The 26,186-nt window shown below is 42.7% G+C and overlaps 2 protein-coding genes and 1 long non-coding RNA gene across 3 annotated transcripts in view; 2 read left to right on the plus strand and 1 right to left on the minus strand.

Annotated features, from left to right (window-relative positions):
• LOC125761830 (uncharacterized) overlaps nt 1–26,186 on the plus strand; it is a 237,481-nt gene that overhangs the window by 169,519 nt on the left and 41,776 nt on the right. The window lies entirely within an intron of this gene.
• On the minus strand, nt 18,955–20,225 carry LOC125761819 (regucalcin-like). The gene is made up of 4 exons (XM_049423335.1): nt 20,037–20,225; nt 19,550–19,975; nt 19,332–19,470; nt 18,955–19,259 (listed from the first exon to the last, which is right to left on the minus strand). The coding sequence occupies exons 1-4, from the start codon at nt 20,197–20,199 to the stop codon at nt 19,055–19,057; spliced, it is 933 nt and encodes a 310-aa protein (XP_049279292.1). The 5' UTR covers nt 20,200–20,225; the 3' UTR covers nt 18,955–19,054.
• LOC125761817 (regucalcin-like) lies at nt 20,605–22,811 on the plus strand. The gene is made up of 4 exons (XM_049423333.1): nt 20,605–21,087; nt 21,171–21,596; nt 21,676–21,814; nt 22,076–22,811. Exons 1-4 carry the CDS (start codon nt 20,925–20,927, stop codon nt 22,299–22,301), a joined length of 954 nt encoding a protein of 317 aa, XP_049279290.1. The 5' UTR covers nt 20,605–20,924; the 3' UTR covers nt 22,302–22,811.

Below are 26,186 nucleotides of genomic sequence, written 5' to 3' on the forward strand. Positions count from 1 at the left end.
GGTTTTCGTTCGCTCTGCTGGGCCGAGAGCTCTGCATCCATTGCATAAACGCAGCATCGATTGACCTGCGAGCATAAGAAAATCGTCCAAAAGAATGACAAGAATGATTCCCACCGAAATGGAATGTTTGTATGTGTGAACATTCCGGCGTTTCTCTCAGCTGAAACGGTTAGAATTGAGCGAGAACTGAGCGCAGCATAGATTTTTATGCAGCGAGAGTCGTTATGCTTCAACGTGAGCATTGGATGGTTTTGAGAGTTGAGCTACTTTTTTGCGCTACTTTGAAAGGGGAAAAATTGGAAGGAGAAAATGAGTTACCCGCGTGTTCCACGCGTTCAAAGTACTCAACGTACTAAAATTGCATTAAAATGTGAATTTATATCTTTTTTTTTGGTAATTTTTCAGAACCTTTAAGGAGTTTATTTTTTTTCTTTTTTATGTAAACTCATGTGTAAAGAAAATAAATTTATTTACATGTACTCAGATGCAAGAGTAAAATGTTTTCTTACATGCCATTGTAGAAGAATATTTAGCTCATCTATAAAAGACCTAAGCTGTTTCCTGCTAGTAACACAAATTACTCCACAACTCGTTTTTCCAGTTGTCACATCATTTTGGATTGCCACCCAGCCTAAGCCACCTAAAAATAACAAGCATTACTACCGTAAAAGAAGATTCTCTATTCTCATTTGTCAACCTGCCATGATTATGAAGCCATTCGACCCTGCCCCATCCGCCACTATTTACGTTCGTCAAAACAAATCGACTAACGAAAACAGCAACGCATCATAAATTCATCAAACCAGGGCAGCCTGCAACCCTTATTGGCATCTGTTTGGCTCCGTACGCTCATTTGCCAAAGGGGCACATAAACAATCGGCACGATAATGACGTTGGATAATTTTAAGCCTCCCATGCTTTGCTGATAAATTGTTACGATCAGCATTCGGTCGCGATACTGGATGCGATTAGACCGTCGGTCCCTAAGCCGGTGTACCGGGAAGATCTAATACGATGGTCCAATAAATGTATCCGAACCCTTCACATTCAACCTGAAGCGACATCGGGTCCGGTTTTTTTCTGTTCGTACGTTGCATCAAATGCACGTCAATGCAACAAATGCATAATCACTATCCAAGGGCGCATCTTGCCGGGTGTGAGCTCAAATTTATTGCCATTCGCTACGTACCAGCATCTGAGGCACCGTGAATGAATTGCACCCAGTTGACGAGTTTTCTTTCCTTTGCGCCATGCGATCGTCATTGAGCAGTGCATTATGCGTTATTCACGCATCACCGGCATGTCAAAAGGCTACCAACATTTTCCATAACCTTACCGGCCTTAAGGCTGCCATCAAGATCATGCGAGAAAGAATGGAGGTCATAGGATAATTTATCACATTCATTAATTATCTTCAATATATTTCGTTCGGTTTTGTACATACAGCCGGAATTTCCGGCCTCGCCAGTTGGTAGTTTTTCTCTCGTGATTTTCTCGCCCACACTGTATCCTTTTGTCTATTTTGGCGAGACCGGATCGCGGTTGTTGGTGGTGTGCAAAACGGGAACATATTTCACGGCACAACGACTAATTAATCCAAACATACGCCACCGCGCGTAGGACGTTAGGTGCGAGTTGGTTCGAGTTTTGCGATGCTAAAAACTGGGACGAAAAGGGAACGAAACTGTCCTACATCCAATAGAGCTAAAATTCAATCCGAATCTGTTTCGAATCGATTGAAAAGGCAAGTTTGTGTGTTAGCATGGACCAACATTATGGTGACGATTTGATGGCAGTTTGATGATTGCATTGAACGAGCGAATTAATTACGGTTTTTTTTAATTGGTACAAATTGTACAATTTCTCAATTTGCATTGCTTCTCTTAAAGCATATTGTAGCTTACTATTGCGTTTTTTTTAAAGCTTACGATTCACCCTCATGTCTATTTATGAGCCATTTTATGATGACTGCAGTTAAAACTGCAGTCACAGTTTAACCATTACGGGCTTTCAAAACAGACAAAGAAAACCTTTTAACTGCATTGTTCATAAATATAAAGTTTAATATTTTAGCGGAGTTTTTTTCCATCTACAGTGGTGATACAACCTCGCAGAAAAATCCCTTGTCGAGCGCACAGTTTTGATGCGCTGCATTTCGACGAGATGCATAAAATTTAATATTCCTACCTAATGAAACCGCGGTAATGAGATTGCTTCGCGTCACATGATGGCCAGAATGCTGCTGGAATGTTTCAATCGAGCCAATCTTTATACGCGTGCATGTGTCTCATTAAATGGCAAAAAAGTGTTTGCCGTCTTAATGTCAATAGTATACATGAGTAGGATGAAGCAAATCGAATTTAATTTCTTGATGTAATTACGTGTTTGTTACGTATTTGTTTAAATTAAAATATTATTTATAGAGATTAATATTTCGTTTTACTATCACGCAAATCATTCATTAATGAGGGTCTTTAACAACGCAAATAAAGATCTGCTCCTCGAATTCTCGATCTCGCTTGGGACAAACCTACTACATGTGAGTAAATTCCCTAACTGATAATAATATGTTCTACACTTTTTCGTACGAAAAAAGCGCCCTTTTTCCCAGCCCGATCTGGAAGAACGAAACCTCTTTTGGTAAGGATTTAAAATCAATAAAAAAGAGGTTGTAGCAAAATTAATGGCGACCATTGAAATAGCTACCACCACCGCCATCACCAATACCATCCTTGATAGCAACTCACATCTTAAGTTGGCCTGTAGAAGCAGAAAAAAAGAACCTCCACCTATCGTTGGTGCCCTGTTCCGCCGTCTGCCCGTCACCAGGTAGGCGTGCATATTCGCTTGGCGCTTGGCAGCATAACTAGAGCACGACTCGTTGCGCGACGTTGTATTCTGCCTCCGATGCGCGCCCTGCGGAACACCATGGGAACTTTTCGACGGATGGAAAGTTAATTTTTATTACACTCATAAATAATGGTGCAATCAGTTTGCACACGAAGAACTTCACCTACGTATTCGACCGTAAGTCGGCCATTACAGGTTGTTGGAGCGAGATTGCCGTGAGATGACAGTGTGTCGCTGTGGCGATGCTGTGCCCCGATGGGATGGGGTGGAACGTAAGGGTAGGAAGGGGTTGTAAGGAAGGAGGAGGGAGGTCTTGAGGGTTGTACGATGAAGGCTGGAGTGTAAATGATTGTGGTTCGGCAAGTTTTGTTAAGTGATACTTTCAATGAAGTTCACTTGGCCGTTCGCAAGAAGCTGGGACAAAAGTTTTTTAAATCATTCTACATACTACTACGTGCCTTGCCTAGTGAGTTTCATCGGTTGATGTAAAGTTCCTACCTTAACAATATTATATATTTGTTAAATTATTGTCTTGTGTGGTTGCTCATTATATTCAATAGTAGTTCTTGTTGGAAATATTTGTTTCCTTTTAGGTAAAATAAATTCAAATAAAAAACGTTACTTAAACGATGGGGGAAAACATTTATGTAAAATATTTTCTAACATACTGTTGTATCTATTTTTTCCGATTTAATAATATTTTTCCAATCGATTTTCTTATTTCACCACACCTTCGCTCGTAAGTAAATGATTGAATTTCCTTTCCAACAATGACATCCGCCTAAAACGGACCGGGAAAATAAAATAAAACTTTCTCACATACAAACCCACACACACACCTGAACTTCGGCACCTGAAGCTGCCTGTAAGAAACTTCCTGCGAAAGTTAACGAGCAGCAAACAATAATTGGCTGTTCCGCGAAGATACATTTATTTCACCACCGTCTTTTGTCAAAATCACATGCACTTCCGAAACCACCATTGGAGCGTATGTTCGTGTCTTTGCCATTTTTTTTCGTACATTTTACATCACTTTCCCAACCCTGCTCAGCTTCCTGTGGTAAAGGTTTCCCGACAAGACAAACATGTTTGAAACTTTCCACCGAAAAAGCTCTTGCCCCTTTTTTCAGTGGTGGCGAGAGTATTTTTTTTGTTTGTTTCTCAAACAGCAGTTTTTCCCATTTTCCGATAAGAATTCACACTCGCTTGCTTTTGTTTGTTTTTGCAAACTTTTGAAATTATTCTCTTTAACGGCACTTACCAATTGCACCACTACCAAGTGGAAAATATATGTTGCTACTCTAAGTCCAACAGTGGTGAAGGAACTGGAAGAGGGGGGCTAGGGACTTGTGAGGTGACGCATCTCGTACAATGTTTGTAACAATTTCGCTCCAGATAAATTGAACTTCGGTTAAAGGATACTTTATAGGAAATTTTATTTCCCCTGTTTGCACATTCCATCGAATAGTGAAAATTTTCTATTGCCCTTTTTGTTTTGCTTTTGTGTGTGTGTGTCCAGTCGACGGGGATTTTCCGCCTTTACTTCACAAAACTAATATCGATTGTCATAACGGAGGAAAAACCCGGCAATCACTAGCCGAATGGAACGAAATTGAAAACACCGGTCTTACGATTCAGAGGCAATTTATTTGCGCAGGCAAACTTTTCCACAAAACTTCCTTAATCATTTCTATCAATTGTAACCCATTGCATATGGGCTTTTTTCCCTGTCTCTCTCTCTCTCTCTCTCTCGCTTTTTCTTACACACTTTTCCACCGAAGAACCCGAAGAAAACGATGTCGGAAAATGCAACAGAAGATCGATGGGAGGCGATTTAATTTGCCACTTTACGCCACATCCGGAACGCGAGCATTAAATATGAAGCCAAGCACCGATCGCTGGAGAAAAAAAACCCTAGCTAAAGCTCCAGTTTAAGAAAATTTTCCTTTCGCACCAAAAAGGAAGGCAGCAGCAGTGCAAAGGCTTTCCATTCCTGTTGCGAACATGAGAGGAAAAAGAAGGAAATTTTTATACACTTCTTTTCTACACTTGCTGGCGACCACTACTGCTAGGTACAATGATAAACGATAACCACCAACACAAATCCAAACAATCCTTACCCCCTTCCACGACACACGGCGAGTCATCCCTTTTTTTCGTTGCTTTTGCATGACGCAACTTGCCAGTGCCCACCCTTTTCCCGGAAGCTGGTGAAAAGCCGTGAATTGCTTGATTGGTGAGATGAAAAATGGAACCGGCTCGGTGAGTGGCAGACGAATGGAAACTAGGAAACGCTTTGCCTGTGGACAAGGCAGTTTTGCGGCAGTGCTTGCTTTTCTTTTAGCAGGAGAATGATGAGACGAGGGAAAAAGAATTGCACAAGCTCCACACACAACTGCGGAGTCGAACCCGAAACTGTCTTCAGCTTCAAGCAGCTACTACGAAAAAGGTAAAATTGGTTTAAGCAAGCAAGAACGAAATAAAAATGGGAAACAAAAAAATCTCCTTCAATAGCACACACTAACAAAGTAAAGTACCGAAAAGGGCTGATTGTGCCAACGTTGGGAGAAAGGATGGGTGGAAAGGGGGTGGAAATTTAGGTCGATTTTTCACAGCCTTTATTTTCTTGGCCCACCATCACCACCACCATCGCCACATCCACCAACCTTCGGATCGGTGCGATAAAACTAAATCATGGCTTCATACACATGGTCTCATTGCACCGCTTATATCTCGTGTGTCTCTATCAATAGTTCTCCCACCCGAATGGAAGTGAAGAAAATATTTAACGCTACAATAAAAAAAAGAAAGCAAAAGCTTCTCGAGAAAAAGTGCCTCCTCCACAATCGTCACGGTTTGCGGAATAAATAGAACATTTCCTTCGCCTTCGGTACAAAAAAAAACTGGAGGAAAAGAAACTGTACACAGGCTGCAACTCGGCAAACGGGTTTTCGCACATCCGAAAATCGCCCTCCCGTACAACAACATGCTGCCAAACAGCACCCGGACGACACGCTCTGCAGATGTTCTAGATTGTCGGATTGTTGCCCGGTATGCGCGTCAGTTTCGTACGTGCAACGGATGCACTTGCAACACTGCAACACTCAGCCCAGTCAGCAGGAGTAATTCAGGCCAAAACTGGCGTGCCTGCTTCTCCCGTTTCTGGACCAAATAGTGGCATGACACATTGACCGTTTCCGTGGTTTGCTTAAGCGTTATTTTTAGATTAATGAAGTGTCCTGTTTTTGATTTCCCTGTCCGCGCGAATGGACGACCATTCGAGTGGGTAAAGTGTTTATTTTTGCACTGCGAAGATTTGCGGCTCGTACACGGGACCGGGATTTCAGTGGCAGCTATTGTTGATGCATCAAATGGACCAAACAATGGGTTATGAGCTATGAGCAGAACAAACACGTTATGTCAACAGAAGCGTACAAATGGTGATGATGCTTTCCGTGGAGTGCAATAATTGCTTTCCTTTACTACAATCACAAATAAATTATGATCTTACCAAGCTGACGTTTTGCTTAATAAATGTTACCAGATAATTCTTTCATATGAATCTTTAGTGTAGATTTATAAATTTATATAGAATCAATCGTTAATGTGAATCAGATTCTCTCAAACACTTTTTCCAAACAAATTCCTTGGATGATTATCGCAATTCAAGCTTAAAAAAAATCTTTCCAGTCGATTAAACAGTCTAGAAAAAAAATCAATTTTACGTAAAACCGCGTAGCTACTTGGGTATTAAAATAAAGCCCGCAAAATAATCTTTAAAGCACTAGCTATACATTCTCATAAAGCATAACAAAACCCACAACTTTACATTACGCTGGCCAGTAACCGAATCATCGCTCGGGAGGGTAAAGAACAAAAAGAAAAGAACACTAACCTGCTCTTATTTCGGCAATCCTCCTACCTTCCCGCTCATCCCAAAAAAAACGCACCGAAAAACCGAAGATGGTACTGAATTATGCTAATTAGGATAATTATTTCACGCGATAACAGTCATTATGAGGTGTAATGGTAATGAAAATAAATGAATATTCTTGTCTCTACGCTTCCTCTCTCTTTGCCAAACACTGTCGGGTCGGGCTTTCGGGCGGCTAAACCAAAAACCAAAACCCTCACATCAGTTCCACACTCGCACAGACACGCACCCCTGCCTGAAACACCCAGCCACGGATGCTGCTCGTAAGGATATCGCCATCTTGTTAACTATGTCATCAGTGTAAGATACTGGACGACTTTTATTTTGCCACAAGACGGTGAGCGAAACCGCGGAAAGGAAGGCGCACAAAATGGCCACGGTGGGAGATTATGGAAATTTAGTACACTTCTCCGATGATGGTGTACCAGCGGACACACAGAAATTGAATAATTACAGCGCAAGTGAGGAAGAAAATTTGGTCAAAAACTTCATCCATGGTCAGGCGGTGGACCCTCAAAATTTGATCAATACTTTGGTAAAAGAAGTTAGAAGCAAAACACATTACAACTTGTGTTCCTGCCCCGTACTCGGTGGACCAGTTTTGGAACGCGTTCGGGTGCGTTGACATCGGTTGTGACCATCAACGGAATGTTGCACTTTTCAAATAGTTGATCGAATTGAATAATCAACGCATCTCGAATGACTGTAACGATTGTTGGAAGAACACAATTCTCTACCATTTACGAACAGAATAAAATCGTTTGAATCTAAGCAAAAATTAGAACCATCTTTAACCACGATCGACCTTAATTTCTTTCATCGCATAAAAGTCTCCTTAACAAACCTTCGGTGAGTAACTGCTAAATAGGCAACCATGTCCATTGGCCTCACACATGCTCCCACAAACAGGGATTGGACGTTGTATTTAATTAACCGTCGAAAGTCATTTCCGTATAATTTTACGATCAAACTTTACGATCACATACAATCCCATACCAAACCCGGGGTCCACTGTTTCCCTGGTACAGTTCTACCTTCGTCATCGTTTTGCTACGAAAATAATACCATCTTCATCCGTCGCACATTCCCCTCCGCAGTCATCTGGAGTACAATCAATATCTGTCAGCTGGATTGTCCCCCATATTTAGTCTAGTTTGGTGCTCCGTGTCGTAGCATCAAAACCCGATGTCAACGAGTTTCCTCATCACATCAAGAATAGGTACGAACGGGGTTTTTCCATTTCTTCGGGCCCCATCTCCTGAAGTCTTTTAATTCCGGACTGCACCCGGGTGCCTGATGAGCATTAGTTTCAAAATCCACCCAAGATGCAGCTCGGTTTCGGGGTGTTGTGTTGTGTCTTAAGATAGGGCGGTGTCGTACGCTCGTGTTCTTGCTTCGAACACGTCACTAACGCTCAGGTGCAACGCGCTGTAGATCTTATCCGGACGCTCTGGAATGAGCCCCTGGGATCGAAAAGAATGCATGACAAAGTTGTTCGTTATTCGTTAACATTGTTCACTGTCAACGGGTATGTAGTGGTGGTTAAGTGTGCTTTAGTTTTGCTCTCGACTCGCCAGACAAAAATGTCACTCAAGACAAAGAATTTCCTTTTTTTCTCTCTCTGTATGTATACGGTGCTACTCAGGGAAGAATTTGTTCAAGATAAGGTTAATGAAATCGTTGGTGCAACTATCAGTATATCGAACGACATCCGAAACACTTGAGCTTGTAGATTGTCTATCGAACATTAGGCTGCTGGGATGCAATTGATGTTCGCACTGGCTCCATCTCGATCATCTCATTTTAAAACACTCATAAGAAAATAATCGTAGGGGAAAACGACACACATTATGTTGCATTATTTATGATGTCTTTGTGATAATGACAAACGGTTTCAGTATTGTCGTTGCCTTTCTAAAAAAATGGCCTTTCCTCTATAAAGATTCGCAATTGTCCGGCAAAATAAATTAAAAACCCCCGTTCTTTTGCTTGCTCCCCGCCAGTATCATTCATCACGCAAGCATACGTTTTGTGACCGATAAATTTTGGGTCCGATTTTGTCGAGAGTTCTTTTTAACAGCGCCCCATATGCCATTACTGTCTCTTGGTGCATTTATCAACTTTTAAATTGGATTATTGAACTTAAACAAATACAAATGCGCATTGCTCATCAGGGAAACGAACACAAAAAAAGCCTTACGATTGTCCGGCAAACTGTCCACCATGGACGGCGTGTCCAACAATATATCTGCATGGCTGAACAATGCACTCTCCGTAATTGCTCATTTAACCTATTAATGGCGCACATTAAGATGATTGATGTGCAGCCCCGCGGACAGTAAGCTTGTGTCAGTAAGTTGGTGGCAATTTGTGGTGGTGATGGCAATAACAAAAAAATTGTGACTCAATCTCCACGGAATCCATCCTGTTCTAGGCGGCGTTCTTTCCAACAAATTTATATGGTTTTCTCTTTTTCCTTAAACGCTGTTATATATCCCAACAAATACATAAACACAACAACGATTATAATTGTAAGCTGTTTTTGTATATTTTATTTTCAAAAACACAAAACTTTCATCATCTTTTTCGCTTGTTTTTCGCATTTTCAAACATCACCTTTTTCCAACAAGTTTCCATTGGTTGTCGGGAGGTTTTCCACCTTTTGTTTTTTCCCGCCTTTATCACCATCGCGCTCGCTCAACCATGAGTTCAAGATCTGGTCAATCGGGATTTTATGATGTGCCGTAGCGAGTTTTATTACTTTCCGAACTCACACATCGTCCGTCCGCCCGCAGCAAACCGGAAAACTCGGATCACCGACACAGTCGAGAGAGAAAAAAACCCTCCCCACGACACGCATCAAACAACAACAGGCCCTTTGGGGGTGGGTGAGCGCCCGGTTTATGGTTTAAGCACGGATGATTGATTGCCGAATTATGGTAAAACTGAGCCTGAGAAGCTAGGCTTTGAGTTTTGCGCGTCCCTTCACCCCCCCGAGGGATCATGGATTAGATCCGGCGTGTTTTTTGGTGACCCCCGGAGCGGAAAACTTCGATTCCGAACCTTTTACAATGTTACCGGTTGTCGTTTTTCGTGTGCGTGGTTTTTTTTATGGTGCATCCATCAGGTTTTGTCCCGTGCGCAAGGAAAAATGAACGGCACACTGGTGAAAAATCCCAAAACTAAACCGATTGTGCTCGTCGTGTGTTTTATGGCTGCTATCCCACGAGATACGCTAATACCTACATTATTTGTCCGCGGGTGATACGGGCGTCCATTCTTACGCACGGATCTATCATTATTGTTAGAGGTTCGAACGAATTGAGGGATTTATTCACCGGCTGGCGTTGGGTTTTTCGGGGGCGCCATACTGATAGCGAGGCGTGCCATTTGTACGATAGCAATGCTCACAAATATAATGCAATGATGCTGATTGATTGCCACTTTTCTAGTAAATCGAACTTTAAACCTTTTTGATCATTAAAACTGTTTTGCTATCAAGCATATCTCACTTAGAACGAATTTAATTTTTCTTCCAATAAGGCACTAAGCAACAAGAAATAGTTTGAAAAGATCCTCTTGAAGAACAAATCCATATCACTTCTCAAGTAACTTGGCCAGACAGACGGATCCTACATGCAATCCGACGAACGAATCGGAAAGAGTTTGACATCCCTGCACTAAATTTTTGTTTGTGTGCTTTAAAAATGATGTCTTCATAACAAGAAGTTCGAAATGCTCTAGAGATATTCAAACATCTTTTCACTGTTTATTGTTACAATAGCAAAAACAAGCTCTAATTCAACGAATGCACTCGATTGATCTTTGTGGTCACCGTGGCTAAGATCTTCATAACGAGCAGCCCATTGAATCATGCCATTCGATGATGAAAAGTTAACCACAACCACTGCTCACTTAACCACAGGCGTTCATTAAAGCGAGAGTTGATAGCGGAAAATCCACTAATGCATAAATATTTGGTGCGCATTGTTTTACATTTTACTGCCTTAGTCAAGTACAATTGAAGTTTGCTGCAAAAGGAAACTTCAATTGCCAAAGTGGCTGTATAACCACAAAACCTAATTAATACATCCAGCTCTTGTTTGCTATTTCCAGTGATTCAGAATATTTTGTAACTAAAATACTAAGTGTAATATTTTCACCTTGCGTCATGAATCAATATTGTCCAAAGTAGAGTTCTCTTCCGAACGACCTTAAAACCGCTCGTGACTCATCCAAGTCGAATCAACCATGTATCGAACCCGACTGCATCTCATTTTCTCCAAAAGCATAATCGCTCGTCCATCCATTTACCGCCCATGATCGTATCGTACGGCCCGCCAACGTTCTATCGTCTGGTCGTTCGAATATCAATTTCAAATTCGACAACATTAGTACGAACAGCCGCAGCAGTGGTACTGCGCTGATCGGCCCTAACCACCACTAAGGTGAAGCGGCCCTAGAAAAGATGGATGACAATTCATCCGTTAAAACATTGGCAGCACCGAGCAGCCATCCACCGTGTAGACCGGATTCGGGACCATTCCATTCTAATGAACGATCTGCATCAACCGATCCGGACGGATGAAAAACAAACCGAACCGATGGGTAATTAAACTATCTTGTCCATTCGTTGCGATGCCTTCGTTCACTTTATCAGACTGAAGGAAAGTGCATAAAATGAATGGAGGCTTTTCTTCACGAAAATCGGTTGAGGGATTACAGGTTTTACTCAGCTCCCAATCTCCCGCCCCACACGACTCGGTCGTCGTCGAAAACTGATCGATAAATTTAGAATCTTTATTCCGTTCCATTTTTCACTCCGTTCGTCATCGTTGCTGCAGCAACTGCATTGGAGCCATTCGCTTCCATTGGCGTGTGCGGGTGAATGGACGAACGCTCTGTGTGATCCACCGTGATATATGGTCGGGAGCGTTTGTTTGTTATTTGTTTTTTTGTTTTCTCTAACATTTTTCGGTGTACATTTCGAATACAGCTTAATATCAATAAACATCGATCTTGAAAATGGACGCATATTATCCACCTTTGGCTGTGTACACGGTGCATCGTCTGAGCAAGAATGGGAGACATCTTCCGTCCACTGTCATTCTAGTTGATCAGAATGCAATGATATGTGGTAGACATTTTCCCCCACCCGGGGGCCACCGAAATCAGTCGTCATCGATAAGTGAGATGTTGCTATTGATTTACGGTGCGGTGATAGAGAACAAGAACAATCGTTAAATTTGATGATATCGATTTCTTGTAGCTTAAAAATTTGTGAAATAACTTTCACTTTCACCCAACATAAAACTGACATGATTTTTATCACATTATACTGACATGGGGGAAAGGGGAATAATTTATTAAACTTCCCATGAACATCTCACACAAAGTTATAAAAACACAACCCAATCTACCTCGCTGGTCTATTAGAACTGACAACCAATTATACATTGAGTTCACGATTCAACTTATTCACTAACTTCGGTTGAATGCAATTCTGTTGGGTTTTTTTACTTCAATTATTTTTTAGTTTGAATTCCCTTTTTTCTATTTTTACAGCGTGTCGAAAAAGCAGTACAGTTCATCTGGGGAAAGAACATAAAAATTACACCCGATATGCTTTTTTCCCGCTCGTGTAAGCATAAGCTGTTTGTAACTTTCCCCATAAACTATGTAACCTCGGCGCACTCGGTTGCACCACTTGCACAACTCCCAAATGCACATTCCCGAAACTCCGTGTCTGCAGTACACACACACACTAACGCCAGTCATGCTGAATGCTGGATGCAATGTAACGGCGCAACGGACGCTTGTCACCGCACGCCACTCGGTCTTTTAGCATTTGCACCAGTGTGCGATTATTTGTCGCTTGCAATCAAGAATTATTGCCAATACAACACCAAGGCGGTGGTTTTGGTGTAAAGCAGCAGATTCAGGAGAAAGAGATGGAAAACCAACCCAACGCACCATCTCGCTGCATCTCTTTAAAATGGTAACACAGTGATGTAATTGATAAGGGAAAAATCTGTTCTTTTTTGGTTGGAAAATTTTCAAGAGATTTTTATAAATAAATTCTTCCTTTAGAGAGGCAGTGAAACTTGTTTATAAATACTGTTTCCAAGGTTTCTAATTTGTATTTTATATTTTATTAGGTAGTGATAGTTAATGTTAAATATCTCCACATACTTATCAAAATTATCGTGTAAAATAAAATTCTTAAACGAAAAAATAATTTTAAATTATTCTCATCCACTGTCAAAAAAACGCGTTTATACCCATTCCCTTTAAATGTTGCGCTAAACCCATTCTTGCCTACCAAAATTACACACAAAAGCGGACTGGCCGCTACCCAAAACTCAATTTCCGACTTACGCAGGGTTATCGGGCGATATGAAGAAGTAATATTTTATTAACTACTGCAACATTTACAACGCTCCACGTCCGACCGCTTCGTGTCCCCAACCCCGGTAGATGAGAGAGCGCATCAACCGAAGGGAAAACGACAGCAAGAAGGGTTGGAAGTGGCCCGGCTCATGCGATCGGTGTGGCGCCTTGGGTGGGCTAAGGGTTTTTCGGAGTGATTTTCCTTCTTTTCGTTCGCTTTTTCCCATGATCGCCTTATACCATTGCCAAAAGTTACACCATCCTTCCTACGGTGGTACCATTCTCCATTCAGCGTTTGTATCCCGTCGTCACGCTTTTGTCGTCGTTGTAATGAAAAGGGGAAGCGAGAGAGAGAGACAAAGAGAGAAAGAGAAGGACAGATTTAACGCAAAAGGGACGCACAAAGTGATGCACCAAAAGGAGGGGACCAAAAAGGGAAGTGACCAACTAGGAGACTGTCCTTACACAAACCTTACAGCTTATGTCCGTATAAATCAACACGCAAAATAATTCCCTGCATAAATTTTTCCCCCTTTTTCTTTACCCGCTGAAAGATCTGCTTTAAACTCATGATGGCAAGTGCCTTTTTTTATGCTCTCTCAGGACCTGGCAAGCAAGTGCACACGATCGCCACTACTGCTAATAATTATGATCGTTCCGTCCGGGTTCGGCCCACGGATGAATGATTCCACAATTTATTGCTCTCATTCAAAGTTACAACGAAAGCATCACCGATTGAAGGATGGCACCGGTACCGGTGGCGGTTGGATGGTGCTGATGCTTCATTTCACATGCATAAATCTTACAAACTGCAAATCGTGTAACCGCTACGGGAGAAAACTTCCACGATTAAGCATATCCGGGCCCGGTTCGGAGTTGGTTCCGTAGACCTTGGCACAAGCGTCGGGTCAACGAATCGTCTTACAAACGCCCATTAGCCCGTTTTGCAAAAGAAGGTACACTTCATCAGGCTTTCCGAGTGATCCCTCGACACGAGTAAGCAACCGGACGTTCGGTACGGCTTACCGTGCAGCACGTGGCAGGTTCGAAGTATCCTTCCCAAGGGCTCACCTTTTGCCCTGGCAAAGGTGCTGGAAAAGATGCTTCCAAACGAACGCGAACGTCTTATTACTGCTAAAGGTGGTAAGGAACTACCACCAAATGGTAAAAGACACATCATCATTACAGGCAAATCGGTTGATGGACGCTGGACGAGGAAGAACTCCGCGGATGGAAAGGGCATGGAGCCAGAGGTCACATAATGTGTTCGCACACACCTTACCAGACCAGATACGGGACCGGAACCGGACGAGCAGCATGATTCCGGTGGCAAAAGTTCGCTTCTGCCGTGAGATTTATGTGCATTTATCATACTCACTGACCGCTGGAGGGTTCCCAGCATTTATTAAGCGAGGGAAAACTTCAGACCAACCGGAGAATACGATCCTCAAGAGGGACACGCGATGGGAATGGAGTGAATGGAGCAAAAATAAAAAAAACAACCATTCACCACTTTACATCACTACTGGCAAGGAAAGGTGAAATTTGGACTACTTACCATAATTTGCGCATCCGGACCGTGTTCCTTCGCGGTGTTTTTTTTTCGGGAACTGGTTCGCTCAACGGCACTCTGGAGAATTTTCTCTGATAAACGATGACCACCCACCGTACCGAGCTGCCAACTGCCGGATGCCATTGTTCACCAAAATGCGTTAATAAAATCAGCGTTAACCACCCGTAAGTAGCACCGAACGAGAACCCACGAGAGAACCCTTTTTTTCCTTTGTTGGGTTCTGTACCGATGAATGTACCGGATATCCGTTGGAGTCTGGGAATGCTCGGTCGAACAGGGATTTTGAACATTGTAGAAAAGAAGCTTCTTCCGGCGAAGGAAAGGACGCTCTCAAATGAGTAACAACATAACACATTTTTGAAATGGGAACCACATCAAATATTATTAGTGAGTAATTTTTTCTCAAGAATGCGTACTTCTACAAAATATCAAAGTGACCAGGAAATGCAGTGAAAAGTAGGGCAACTATGGTTTATTAACTACTGTTCGTCAGCCCTACCGACTGGCAATGGAAGTACTTTATATATGCCCCTCTGAAGCATGAAAAACAAGGGAAAACCCTGGGGAAACGCGAACGAAGTTTTTCTTTTGACAGACACAACACCATGTCCCTTGGGTGTCTTATTGGGCCTACTCATTTTCTTACAAAATAGGCTTTTTTGCTATACGGGAAGTGAGTTTAACCTCCTCCATGGATGCCCTCTTGGTATCGAAGAATCGTATCTGGAGGTTTTTCCTTGTACGATCATGGAGAAATTTAAGAAAAGAAGGAGTCGATCGCTAACGCTAACGCTAACACTTCCTGTCCCCTTCCAGTGTTACGTAATAGTTGTATGATCCTGAATGTACAACGATCAGTTTGATGAACCACTTTCAAGCTGCCACAAGCTTTCCCCACCCGAAATCCTTCATCGTTAATGTACTGCACACTTGAGTCAATGAAGCGTCTGCTTCCTAATGTGGTTACAGCTTATAAATAATTTACACGTAATAAGATATAACTGTTTACAACATAAATTTTACAAAGCTCATCCATTGCACAACAATCATCCGTTCCCGCACCATTCAGCTGGTGGTGACAAACACACAGGCCACGCTGAGAAAAAAAAAACCCCAAACCGAACGATGTCTTGCGTTTTATGCTGCTCAACCTCATAATCTTTTCTCCTTTGTTCCCCTCCCCCCTTTCCTCCCACACACCCACCACACAATCCATCGTTTTCCGGCTGCTGGAGCTGTAACATGGAAGATGGTAGGAGATGAACAGCTGAAGAAAAATGGTGAAAAATGAATAATAACCTTCAATGAAGGCAACTTTCATCATTCATTTCCTACTCCCCTTTCTGCACCACGCCCGCCTTCCCACAAAAGAAAAGAGTGTAAGATGCAGCTTCCGCACCGGAAAATGGCAAAGCATCCTTCAGACGGGGCGCGCAACCGGGGAACCCACGGTCGAAACACACGGGCGGATGATGAGCTCACTGACGACAGCGTCACGCGGACAAGACACCGATTGTCAGGCGAAGGCGATGTGATGAGATTAAAAAGATAAACACATTTTTTCCTCCCGCTGTGCCACCCCAATTCTTCGGCACTTAACAGTAACGGATGCTAGTTACTTTGGTGCTGCTGCTGGTTCTGCGTGGTGTTTTGTGGAAAATCGTGGCCATCCGGCGGGGGTAACTTGCGATGCGTTATAAAGCGATCAATTACGTGCTCGGAAATGGTAATTTGCTGTGGAAAATTTATCACCTCGCTAATACCACAGCACTTAAGTCAATCATGATCTTATCGTGCCGTGACGGGTGTAACACGCAGGCAGCAAAATTTTCGGCAGCCTTTTTTGGGTGATTTGTTTACGGAAGTGTTGGTTTATTAAATGATGTATCGAGAAATCATCCAAACGGTGGGAAGATACTAATCAGATCGGTTCCATTATTCATCCCCAAAAACAACGACCGAATCGTTAGTTCGGAAACACATGTAAGACATAGGTTTTATTTCTAATTTTACTAACCGATCTATATCAAGAAGCAAATCATGTAAAAAGTAAGAAAGAAAAAACCGTTTACATACTTCAACATCACCCATTACTCATGTATCGTCATCATTCATTCCATTCCTTTTATACAAAACTTTTAAGTAATTCTATTATAAAACCACTCATAATCAATTCAAGTGCCAATGTACACAGATAGAAAAGATAACAAGAAATAAATAAAAGGCGAGAATGGTGACCAAAACTTAAAAAACCACACACCCCCTTTTGATGGAAAGCGGTACAGAATTTGTGTTGGCTTCGTAACAAAGTATCCACTTGATGGTCACCAGTAAATGTCAAAGGAACCAACAGGAGAAATAAGGAAATACGAACAGTGCAAAGTGCACTTTTACACCAACGACTACTAGCCAACTACATCCAATTCCCTGATCGACTGAAAGGGATAAAGAAGCGGTAAAAAACTAAACTTTCCCAACCCCCGTCGGATAACACTTGCATGCTTCGCTGGAAAAGTAATGCACCGCTGACAGATTTCCTTTCCCGATTTGGCCCGGTAGTAAGGCGCGGAAAATGAGAAAAAAACGCGGCAACTTTACGGGGTTTAGAGATGAGAAGAAAGAAAAAAAAGAATGTTTCCTGCGTCCTTGTTACTACATAGTACACACCCCATTAAAGTGAATTGGAAACCGGCGACCTTCGCTCCCGGTGCAGGATGTATCATCCCGTATGCATCCGAATCCCAATTCAGCGCTCGACGCTCGTCAGCGAACGCGCCTTTTGCCGAAGATGAGACGATGGTTTTGAGGAGGGTAGGAAAAACATTTAGCTAAAGCTAAAGCTTATAAGTTACCGAACCATAAATCAACGCGAAACTACTCAGCGACTAGCTTAGCTGCCGGTGCTGAGCGACTGTGCGAGATTGCAGTAAATCATATCGCAACAGTCCCGAAGTCTGGCTGAATGGCAAATATTTGTCGTACGGTGAGCGTGCCAATGTACCGGTAGGACATGTCCCTCGACACATGACCACCGTACATGATTCATTGCGACCACATGACCAACCTGATCCTGATGTTCTCATGCAACAAAAAAAGGGTCAATTACTTTCCGCTACATTTCCGGATGGGAAACGGGCGGGTGTTACTGGGTGACTTCCACTTACTTGTAATTTGTTATGCATGATCGTTTTGTTTAAAGGTACATAAAATTGTTTGTTTTCTAATGCTTCGATGAACAGAACTTTAAACAACGCTAAACCATACTTCCGTTCCGCCTTTTTCGGTGACTTAGTCTGGAACAATAAGAGCATTAAATGGACACGAATAATTAAATGTACTCCCAGACACGACCGAACGTCTTACGAGCGAATCCTGCGAAATACGGACCCAGCCTAACTCTGTCCAATGTCACGCTTCATTAGAAAATCGGCTTCTTACCCGCGGGTAGCTTTACTTCGCTAATGTTCTCTTTGCGAGTTGACATCAAGTTGTTTTTTTTTCTTCACGCTGACTCCTCATAAATCATCTGGAATATTTCTTATTCATTATCACTGTCTGCCAACAGCGGTGCAGCGGGTTCCCGTTCTGTTCTCCGATAATACCCCCTTGGTTCTCTCGGTAGAAAGGAAAGGAGGGAAAAGTTTTCCATTTTCCGGTGAAATTATGCTGTTTGTATTTCGGATGGCATGGTGTTTGGGGAAACAAGGGGTTAGAAGAGGAAAGTACCAAGCGGCGTTTGTCACAGGACAGATCAAACAACGCAAATCTCGTTGCTCGTGGAAGTTGTTTGAATTTGAAACACTTTTCAAGTTGATAGTGCCGGCGGGGAAGCAATTTTACTGGAAGAACTAGACTCATGAAAAGGTTTAATTTAAATAAAAATAGCACTATTTAATATCCGCTCGTTTGTCGACAAATATCTTTAAGTCCAATTACGGCCAATCTGTTCGGAAGTATTTCTTTTGGTTTTAAGATCTCCAAGGAAATGCTCATTTTAAGATGTTAATAAATTCAGTTTCAGCTACTCTATTGCTTTGCACCTTTGAATACAACTACAATCAGCTTTTGTAAACTATATTTTATTGCTTTTGAATATATCCAACATATCCAGTGAAAGTATGTTAAATGTTAAAGCAAATGAAGGTAAGTAAGTTTCCTCATGAAACGAAGTGAAGAGTTTCACATTAAGCTTTTCTGAACTTAAGCTCTTGTAAAGAACATTTATTTCGATAAAACATTTTTATCATTGGTATATGCTCTTTCGCTTAAGTTCCTATAAGAAAACTTCTTTTCTAATGATCTCCATCTTACTCCTTCAGAATGATCTCATTCATGGCTAATCCCTTCACGTTTAGCCCTGTCACTTTGAAGGTAGCACCGGCTGGATCCTTTTGTGGTCCGGAAATATTTTTCGCCCCCGTCGTCACAAAAAGTTCGTCCAGCTTTGGTCCACCGAACGCTACGGAGGTAACCTGTTTGGCGGGAATCTTAATTTCTTGAAGAATCTTTTTACTGTAAGAAAGAAATAGGAAATTAAGTAAGCTAAAGTATTAGTCTCCAAGGAAATGAAAACTGATTGCATACTCTGGTGAGATTTTGACCACTTTAAAACCGTTAAAACATGCCACAAACAAGTTTCCCTCACTATCGGTCGTCATGCCATCACCGAAATAGCCCGGATCTTTACCATCGCGTTTAAAATCGAACCAAACGTTTGCATTTGCTGAAAAACAAATATAATCCCACGGAATGAAACACACCTTATCGGCCGGTTAGGGAAAGCCGCAAACCCCGTAACTTACTTAAATTACCATCCAGATCGATGTCGTACTGTTTGATGTGATTGGAACCCGAATCGACGAAGTAAAACTTGCTCGCCGGTCGACTCCAGGCCAACCCGTTCGAGATGTACAGGTTCCGATCCTGCTCGACCAGTTGTCCCGTACGGTCACAGTAGCGCCACAACGAACCAGTTGCCTTCTCGAACGGATTACCGGCCGATTCGTTCAGCATCGAACCGACGTAAAGTCGTCCCCAGGGATCCACCTTACCATCGTTGAAGCGATTGTTCGCGTGCTCTGGACCCAGCCTGGCCAGCTCACGTACGATGGTTGCCTTGGTCGCTATACCATCCCAACGAATCACCACCAAGCGAATCGTGTCACCGATGACGAAACAATCCTGCTTATCCTTCACCGGTACGATGAACGTTGCGAAACGGATGCCATCTGTCCGAAATGGTAAACCGACAATAGGAACCGCGAATGTCATAAACGACTCCACACTCACCGATCGTTGCACTGTACACTGTACCCTGGCGGTAGTCCAACCGATAGATTAACGCATTGGTGAGACTGACGTAGTACAGACTTTGCCGGCCGATGTCCCAGTGTGGCCCTTCGCCCAGCTCCGTGTAGGGCGGTATCGTTTCCACTCGATAGCTCTCGGCCATGGTTCGCAAATACTCGCTTATGGGCGGCCAGTCGTCGTTTTATAAAGCAACGGGACCTCACCATCCCAAGTGTAACAATCCGATAAGGTACAGGTCGCTTCTTTGTTTGTTATTTGATAAGTCTATTAGCATTCGGCGCGTTATTAGCATCGCTCGGGGCCGTCGATATTGATTAGGTCAGATGGTATTCGTGTGTGCGTGAGTCTGCCATTCGCTTCGAAAGTCGGAAGAGAGATTTTTTAAAGGTTTTGTAAAGCTAGCAACAAATTTTTTGAACGAAATCGATGGTTTCGTTTGAAATTCTAAAAATGTTTCCTATTTCGGAATGCAAATAAGAACCACATGATTTCAGTAGGAAAATCACTAGCACCATTTTGCAATCTTCATAAATTCCTTCCAAAGCCTTGTTAGTAGCTGCTGGTTTGTTACTAAACATATTATGTTGATATTTTTACCCTGTATCAACTTCAAGTACATAATTATGAGATGAATTAATCCGATAAAATTATCTCATCCACTATCTCCATTATTTCCCACATGGTTGACTTTATTTTATCACATATTTCAATTTACTGAGTTATCGCACATCGGCTATTCATGATTAAAAAGCCATTTTACGCTATCGCTCCCTTCCTTGTATCGGCGATAAGCTATCAAACGATTTGAAGCTACTGCTGAAAAAGTTAGCCCAATTCCTTCCCTTACTTTAGTACTGCTGTTCGACAATGGCTGACGTGAAGGTCGAAGTATTGCCCGGACCATTCCTGCAGCTCGGCGAAGGGCCACACTGGGACGGTGAGTCACAAAGTCTTTACTACGTTTGCATTCTCAGCAGCACGCTGCATCGGTACGATTGGAAGGAAAACCGCACCTACACTGCTAAGATCGGTAAGCTTGTTTCCACTCGAAAGGTTGGCCTTTTCCCTATTTAAATGGTTTACATTTCCCCGGGTTTTTATGTCTGCACCCAGAGGGCAGCACGTATGCCTCATTCGTCATTCCGGTAAAGGGACGCAAGGGAGAGTTTGTCGTTGGCAGTGGTACGCGACTGTTGCTTGTTAGCTGGGACGGGTTAACCGGGTCAGCCACGATCATTCAAGTGCTAACCGATCTCGGTGAGGAGGAAGCCGATCATCGCTTCAACGATGGTAAGGTGGACGGGCAGGGTCGGCTCTATGCCGGCACAATGCTCGCCGAAGACTCCCGCAATCACTTCGAGATGGACGACGGTAAGTTTTACCGCTTCGATGCAAGCCGCGGGCAAATGGTGCCACTCAAGAGCAAGGTACACATCTCAAACGGGCTGACCTGGAGTGCGCGTACCGGCAAGTTCTACTACATCGATTCGTTTGCATTCGACATCAAAGAGTACACGGTGGATGCGGAAGGAAATCTCGGTAAGTGGGCGCTACCATTGCGGCCAGCAGCTTGGGCGCTAGTGTGCAGTGTGCTCGTCTTATCGCCCGCATGTTCCAGGCGACGAAACGGTGCTGATAAAGCTGAAGGATGACGAAGCGGCAACGGAGTACATTGCGGACGGGATGACGAGCGATGCCGAGGGCAACCTGTATGTGGCCGTCTTTGCTGCTTCGAAAATCATCAAGATAAATCCAGAGTAAGTGTTGAAAGTTCAAAGTACTTCAGCGCAACGTGTTTCCTTGACGTGTTTGTGCGGACGAGAACTGATGGGTGATGGGTTTTGGGCTAATCTTTCCACTGCTCATGAAAATCAATACGCATTATGTTAATGGAATGGATTCATTTATGTTAAGGAAAATTTGCTAATTAGTTTGCTTTTCATAATCGCCACCACTCATCAAAATATCTTCACAATCGATTGTTGCTGATGCTGTAAATGTGAACGCTTTTCTACCAGGTCGGCAAAAATAGTCCAGGAAATAGCACTACCCGTTGCGCAGGTAACGTCCGTCGCATTCGGTGGTCCCAATCTGGATGTTCTGTTCGCTACGACGGCCGCCAAGGAGATATCCATCCCGCAGGATCCACCAGCCGGAGCCGTACTGAAGATTACCGGATTGGCCGCACGTGGCACTCCAATGAACGAACTCCTGCTACCAACCACCTCAAGCGCATCTTCCTAATCCTCCCTGTAACAAACAAAACAAAAAAAAAAACATCAACCTCAGTGCGACAATTAATTCAAACCCAAGCAGAAGTTGGAATGGTTCAATGGGTGTCCTTTTATTCCGCAACTCTTCCCCATTGCTCCTGCACTCTCGGTCACTCGGTGAGTGTGAAATTTTGGAGCTGTAGTAATCATTTCAATTTCCACTCGATAAGCGCCACAACGCAATGGCCGGGCGAAATAGTGTCGCAATCTTGTACGAGCTTGGTCCATTCGGCAAAATCCCTCCATTTGGAGCAGCGTGGACTTGTCTAGCCGAGTCGAGCCGAGTTGGACACGGTATGATTTGATCACAATAACAATAAGTGCACCAATTTCGACTAAATGTTGAATAAATAAAGGATTTACATACACCCCAGGATCTAACCCGAAACCGTTGTACATGTGGACGTAGTGAAGGCACGGGTTTTACGGGCAGGCCCTTGACAGAGTGTGAGAGAGAGAGAGAGAGCGCGCGAAGATTCTAAAGCTATCGAGGCACCCAACGTCAGACAATGTGGCGCCGGTACATTGGAAAGATTTTTATAATGTCTTTCCCCGGTTCAAACTGTCGGTTCTGTCGGTTCTTCGTCGGTAGCGTCGGTCGCTGCCAGCCATTCGACTGCTCGGTCAGCAATGCCCAGCAAGAAGTCATCCGATCCCTCCATCCACAGTACCACAGTTGCAGACAGCCACCGATTCCGGGGCGGGTTTTGTTTTAAATGCAGATAAATTTATGTTTGCGAAACGGTCGGGGTTCCCGGTTTTCGCACGATCTAGACGAGAGTGTTCCAAGATGACAGAGATGTGTGGAGAGGAATGGCTCATCCACCTCCAAAAGCTAACCGAAATGAAACTTTACTTCAGGCTTTCATTGGATTTGAACTCGTCAAACTGATTATCGTCAGCAAGGGTTGGTTGTCGTTCAACATGATTGCATCCGGGGACCAACGGTTTATCACGCCTCCATCACAACGATTGCTCATTATCAGCCAACCAGTCACTGAGTGTCCTTAATCTGGCGTGAAGTCCTGCCAAAAAAAAAACACACACAACCCCCGAGTACCCGGTGACGGTACTTTATTCTTTATGCCAATCAACGATTCTCACTCAAACCCAAAAAACCACAACTGCCGACCGAAAGAAAGTTCTGAAAGGACCAACCCGTGACCACAATCCTAGCGATGGATTCTAGCCGAGCAACGGCCACTTAGCCGTCCCAACAGGGTGAACAATCAGCCACACATTTATCTGTGCAGCCTTTTTTCCACCTGCGTCTATAAGCTGAAGTCAGCAAGTGAGAACAGGCCGCATTAGCTGGAAAAGTGGGGTGGGAGAAAATAATTAGAAGCTTCTGTTCCTCGCACCATTCACCAGTGCTTTAGCCACACACGAGCAGGCTACGAGGATGTGCTAGAGAAAAAAGGATTAGGTGAGATTACATTAAATTTAATCTTATTAGCCAAACAGATAGCATGATAACACACGTATACGTAATTGTTAACGATGCCGCGGATGGGTCGTACACGAGTACGTGTGTGGTTTGCTTTGTGGGTGTCCTTTTTCTTTCGTTGAACGGTTATCGAAGTTGTCTACAAGCAGTTTTTTTCTTCTTGGTTAGATTTAGTAAGGTTCTCTTAATGTTTTTTTCCCACAAAGTTTTGAAATTTTGCTTTATTTAATTTCATTGTTCTATTTCAGAGGAGTTTTAGTAACTTAAAAGAATATTTATCTTTCCAAATTTATAAAAATTTTATTAAAAATGAGGAAAATGTCCGCTTATTATTTTTACCCCATCTCGATGATGGATGAAAGTATTACAAGTGACATCATTACACAAAGCCACCAAAATGATGAAATGCTAAAAATATTTACAAACATCCCACCACCCACACGCATACGCATCCATACAACGCCCTCTTGATGGCAGATGGAAGAAAACTTCTCCACCTAACAATTTGGCAATAAACGAAAAACTTTATGATCTGCCAAAGTGCTCCAAACAATGGCGATAACATTGTAACCAAGGTTGATGCAAGGGAAAACATCAACGTACGCGTGAATGCCCGTAGAAAGTTCTGCCCCAAACGCTGACGCTTGAGCTTCCGGATCATTATCAAGGGCGTTAGTGCTAGGGAGAAGTTACGCAAAAGGGTACGCTTTAAGATTTTATCGTCCTCTTTTTTTTTGCAAACCATTCGAATAAGTTGCGTGGCACGTGTTCTAGTGTAAGTCACTTCAAAACTGTTCCAACACGTGCAACTGCACCGAAGTAACTTTATAGCAAAGTTTCAACCAATCCTTTCCTCGTTCCTAGTTCACTCGCTCTTCGACACACACACACGCTTCGTCTTAATTCGTATGCTAGTAGCATATTTATTGAAACTTGCAGACCACTCTCTAGCACAGCCAATATGAGAGGGTAACATATCATGCGGCCCATTTACGATTCATTGCTTCGAACCGTGTGCTGTCGTTACGTTACTGATTTCAATTCGCCGTATGGCCGCATCCGACATATGAATGTGAAGGGAAATATGTTGGACATAAAAGTAATTTGTTAGCTTTACTTCTATTGCCCTTATGCTAGCAGAAGTTAGACATACAATCGAAGAAATAAAGTGGAATTTTCAATAGCAAAGATTTTTTTCAAGCGAACAACAACTCTTTCAATTCTAATTATGCACAAGTCGACATGATTGCTCTAAATATATACTTATTTTAAAAATTTTTAATTGTTTTCTAATTACCACAATTTATGAAGCATTTTAAATGTATCAATGTCTTCCTAGAGTCTACTCAGTCTACTTTTTCCATCCTTTATTTTTCGTAGAAAAAAATTCCAACTTATTCCAATTTTTGTTCAACTTTCCGGCACAAATTTTCACGAGACATTTCCTCGTCATATTTCGCCTTATTCGGGGCATGGTCCCATTTGTCAAAAGTTATAATTTTATAGTTCAATTATTTATTCTAAAGTTTTCCAACTTTAATACCCAAAGAACTTTAAATTGTTTTCCAAATATTTACTTTTATTCAATGCTGTATAAATAACGAATATATCCACAGCTGACCCATTGATGCATAGTTTACTTCCTAAACATCGTAAACGATATCGCTTTCCAAGGGCAGTTCGTTCTCATGCACCTTTTTAAAAGGAAGCATAATACATATATTTCCCTTCTCAAACGACTGTTAAAGCTAGCTCTATTACCCCATTTCCATAGCAAAGCGGAGAGAGAAAAACAACAACAACGCCAGTCTACTTTACACAAGCCGAAGATGCGTAACGACTTTATCCTTAATTTTAGCGAACGATCCTAAATTCGACCAATGTTCGCTCGCACGCTATCCAATTTTCATCTTCAATCCTTTCGCCCTTTCGCTTACAGCCTCCAATTCTGTTCCGTACGACTGCATTATGCTTGCTCCTGATGATGATGTTGATGATGATTTGTCTATTGGAGCAGTTTTATTTCCTTCCGTCTAAGTGGCTCAAATATGCTGCTCTTTGCATATTTTCACTCGCCTTTTCTTTTTCGCTGTTTTTTTTTTATCCTGTACACACGCGCGCACACAAACAAATGCCCACGCCGCCTTAAAAAGCATCGGCGATCTCGGAAATATCGGAAAGCTGTACGCCAAACATCACACACAATTCCACCTTGGAAAACACACAGCATGATGAAGGTTTTCATTTCAACGTCTCAATTCCCACGCCACGCCAACCATAAGCGTTTCGTGCCACATCCATCTACCCTTCCACCTCGTCTTGCGTGGAAGATTGATCGAAGGAAAATTTCAATTTTCGGTCCGATATTAAAAATAATGACAAGCATTTATTCTTCCCGCGGGAAACCAG

This window comes from Anopheles funestus, chromosome 2RL (genome assembly GCF_943734845.2).
Source record: "Anopheles funestus chromosome 2RL, idAnoFuneDA-416_04, whole genome shotgun sequence".
NCBI classification, from domain to species: domain Eukaryota; kingdom Metazoa; phylum Arthropoda; class Insecta; order Diptera; family Culicidae; genus Anopheles; species Anopheles funestus.

What these genes read in the sequence shown, in the direction of transcription:
- LOC125761817 (XM_049423333.1), top strand. Translation starts at nt 20,925, where the DNA reads ATGGCTGACGTGAAGGTCGAAGTATTGCCCGGACCATTCCTGCAGCTC. An exon ending in CACCTACACTGCTAAGATCG is followed by an intron (nt 21,088 to 21,170) that starts GTAAGCTTGTTT and finishes GTCTGCACCCAG; the next exon opens with AGGGCAGCACGTATGCCTCA. An exon ending in ATCATCAAGATAAATCCAGA is followed by an intron (nt 21,815 to 22,075) that starts GTAAGTGTTGAA and finishes CTTTTCTACCAG; the next exon opens with GTCGGCAAAAATAGTCCAGG.
- LOC125761819 (XM_049423335.1), bottom strand. Translation starts at nt 20,199, where the DNA reads ATGGCCGAGAGCTATCGAGTGGAAACGATACCGCCCTACACGGAGCTG. An exon ending in AGTGTACAGTGCAACGATCG is followed by an intron (nt 19,976 to 20,036) that starts GTGAGTGTGGAG and finishes CATTTCGGACAG; the next exon opens with ATGGCATCCGTTTCGCAACG. An exon ending in GTGGTCAAAATCTCACCAGA is followed by an intron (nt 19,260 to 19,331) that starts GTATGCAATCAG and finishes TCTTTCTTACAG; the next exon opens with TAAAAAGATTCTTCAAGAAA.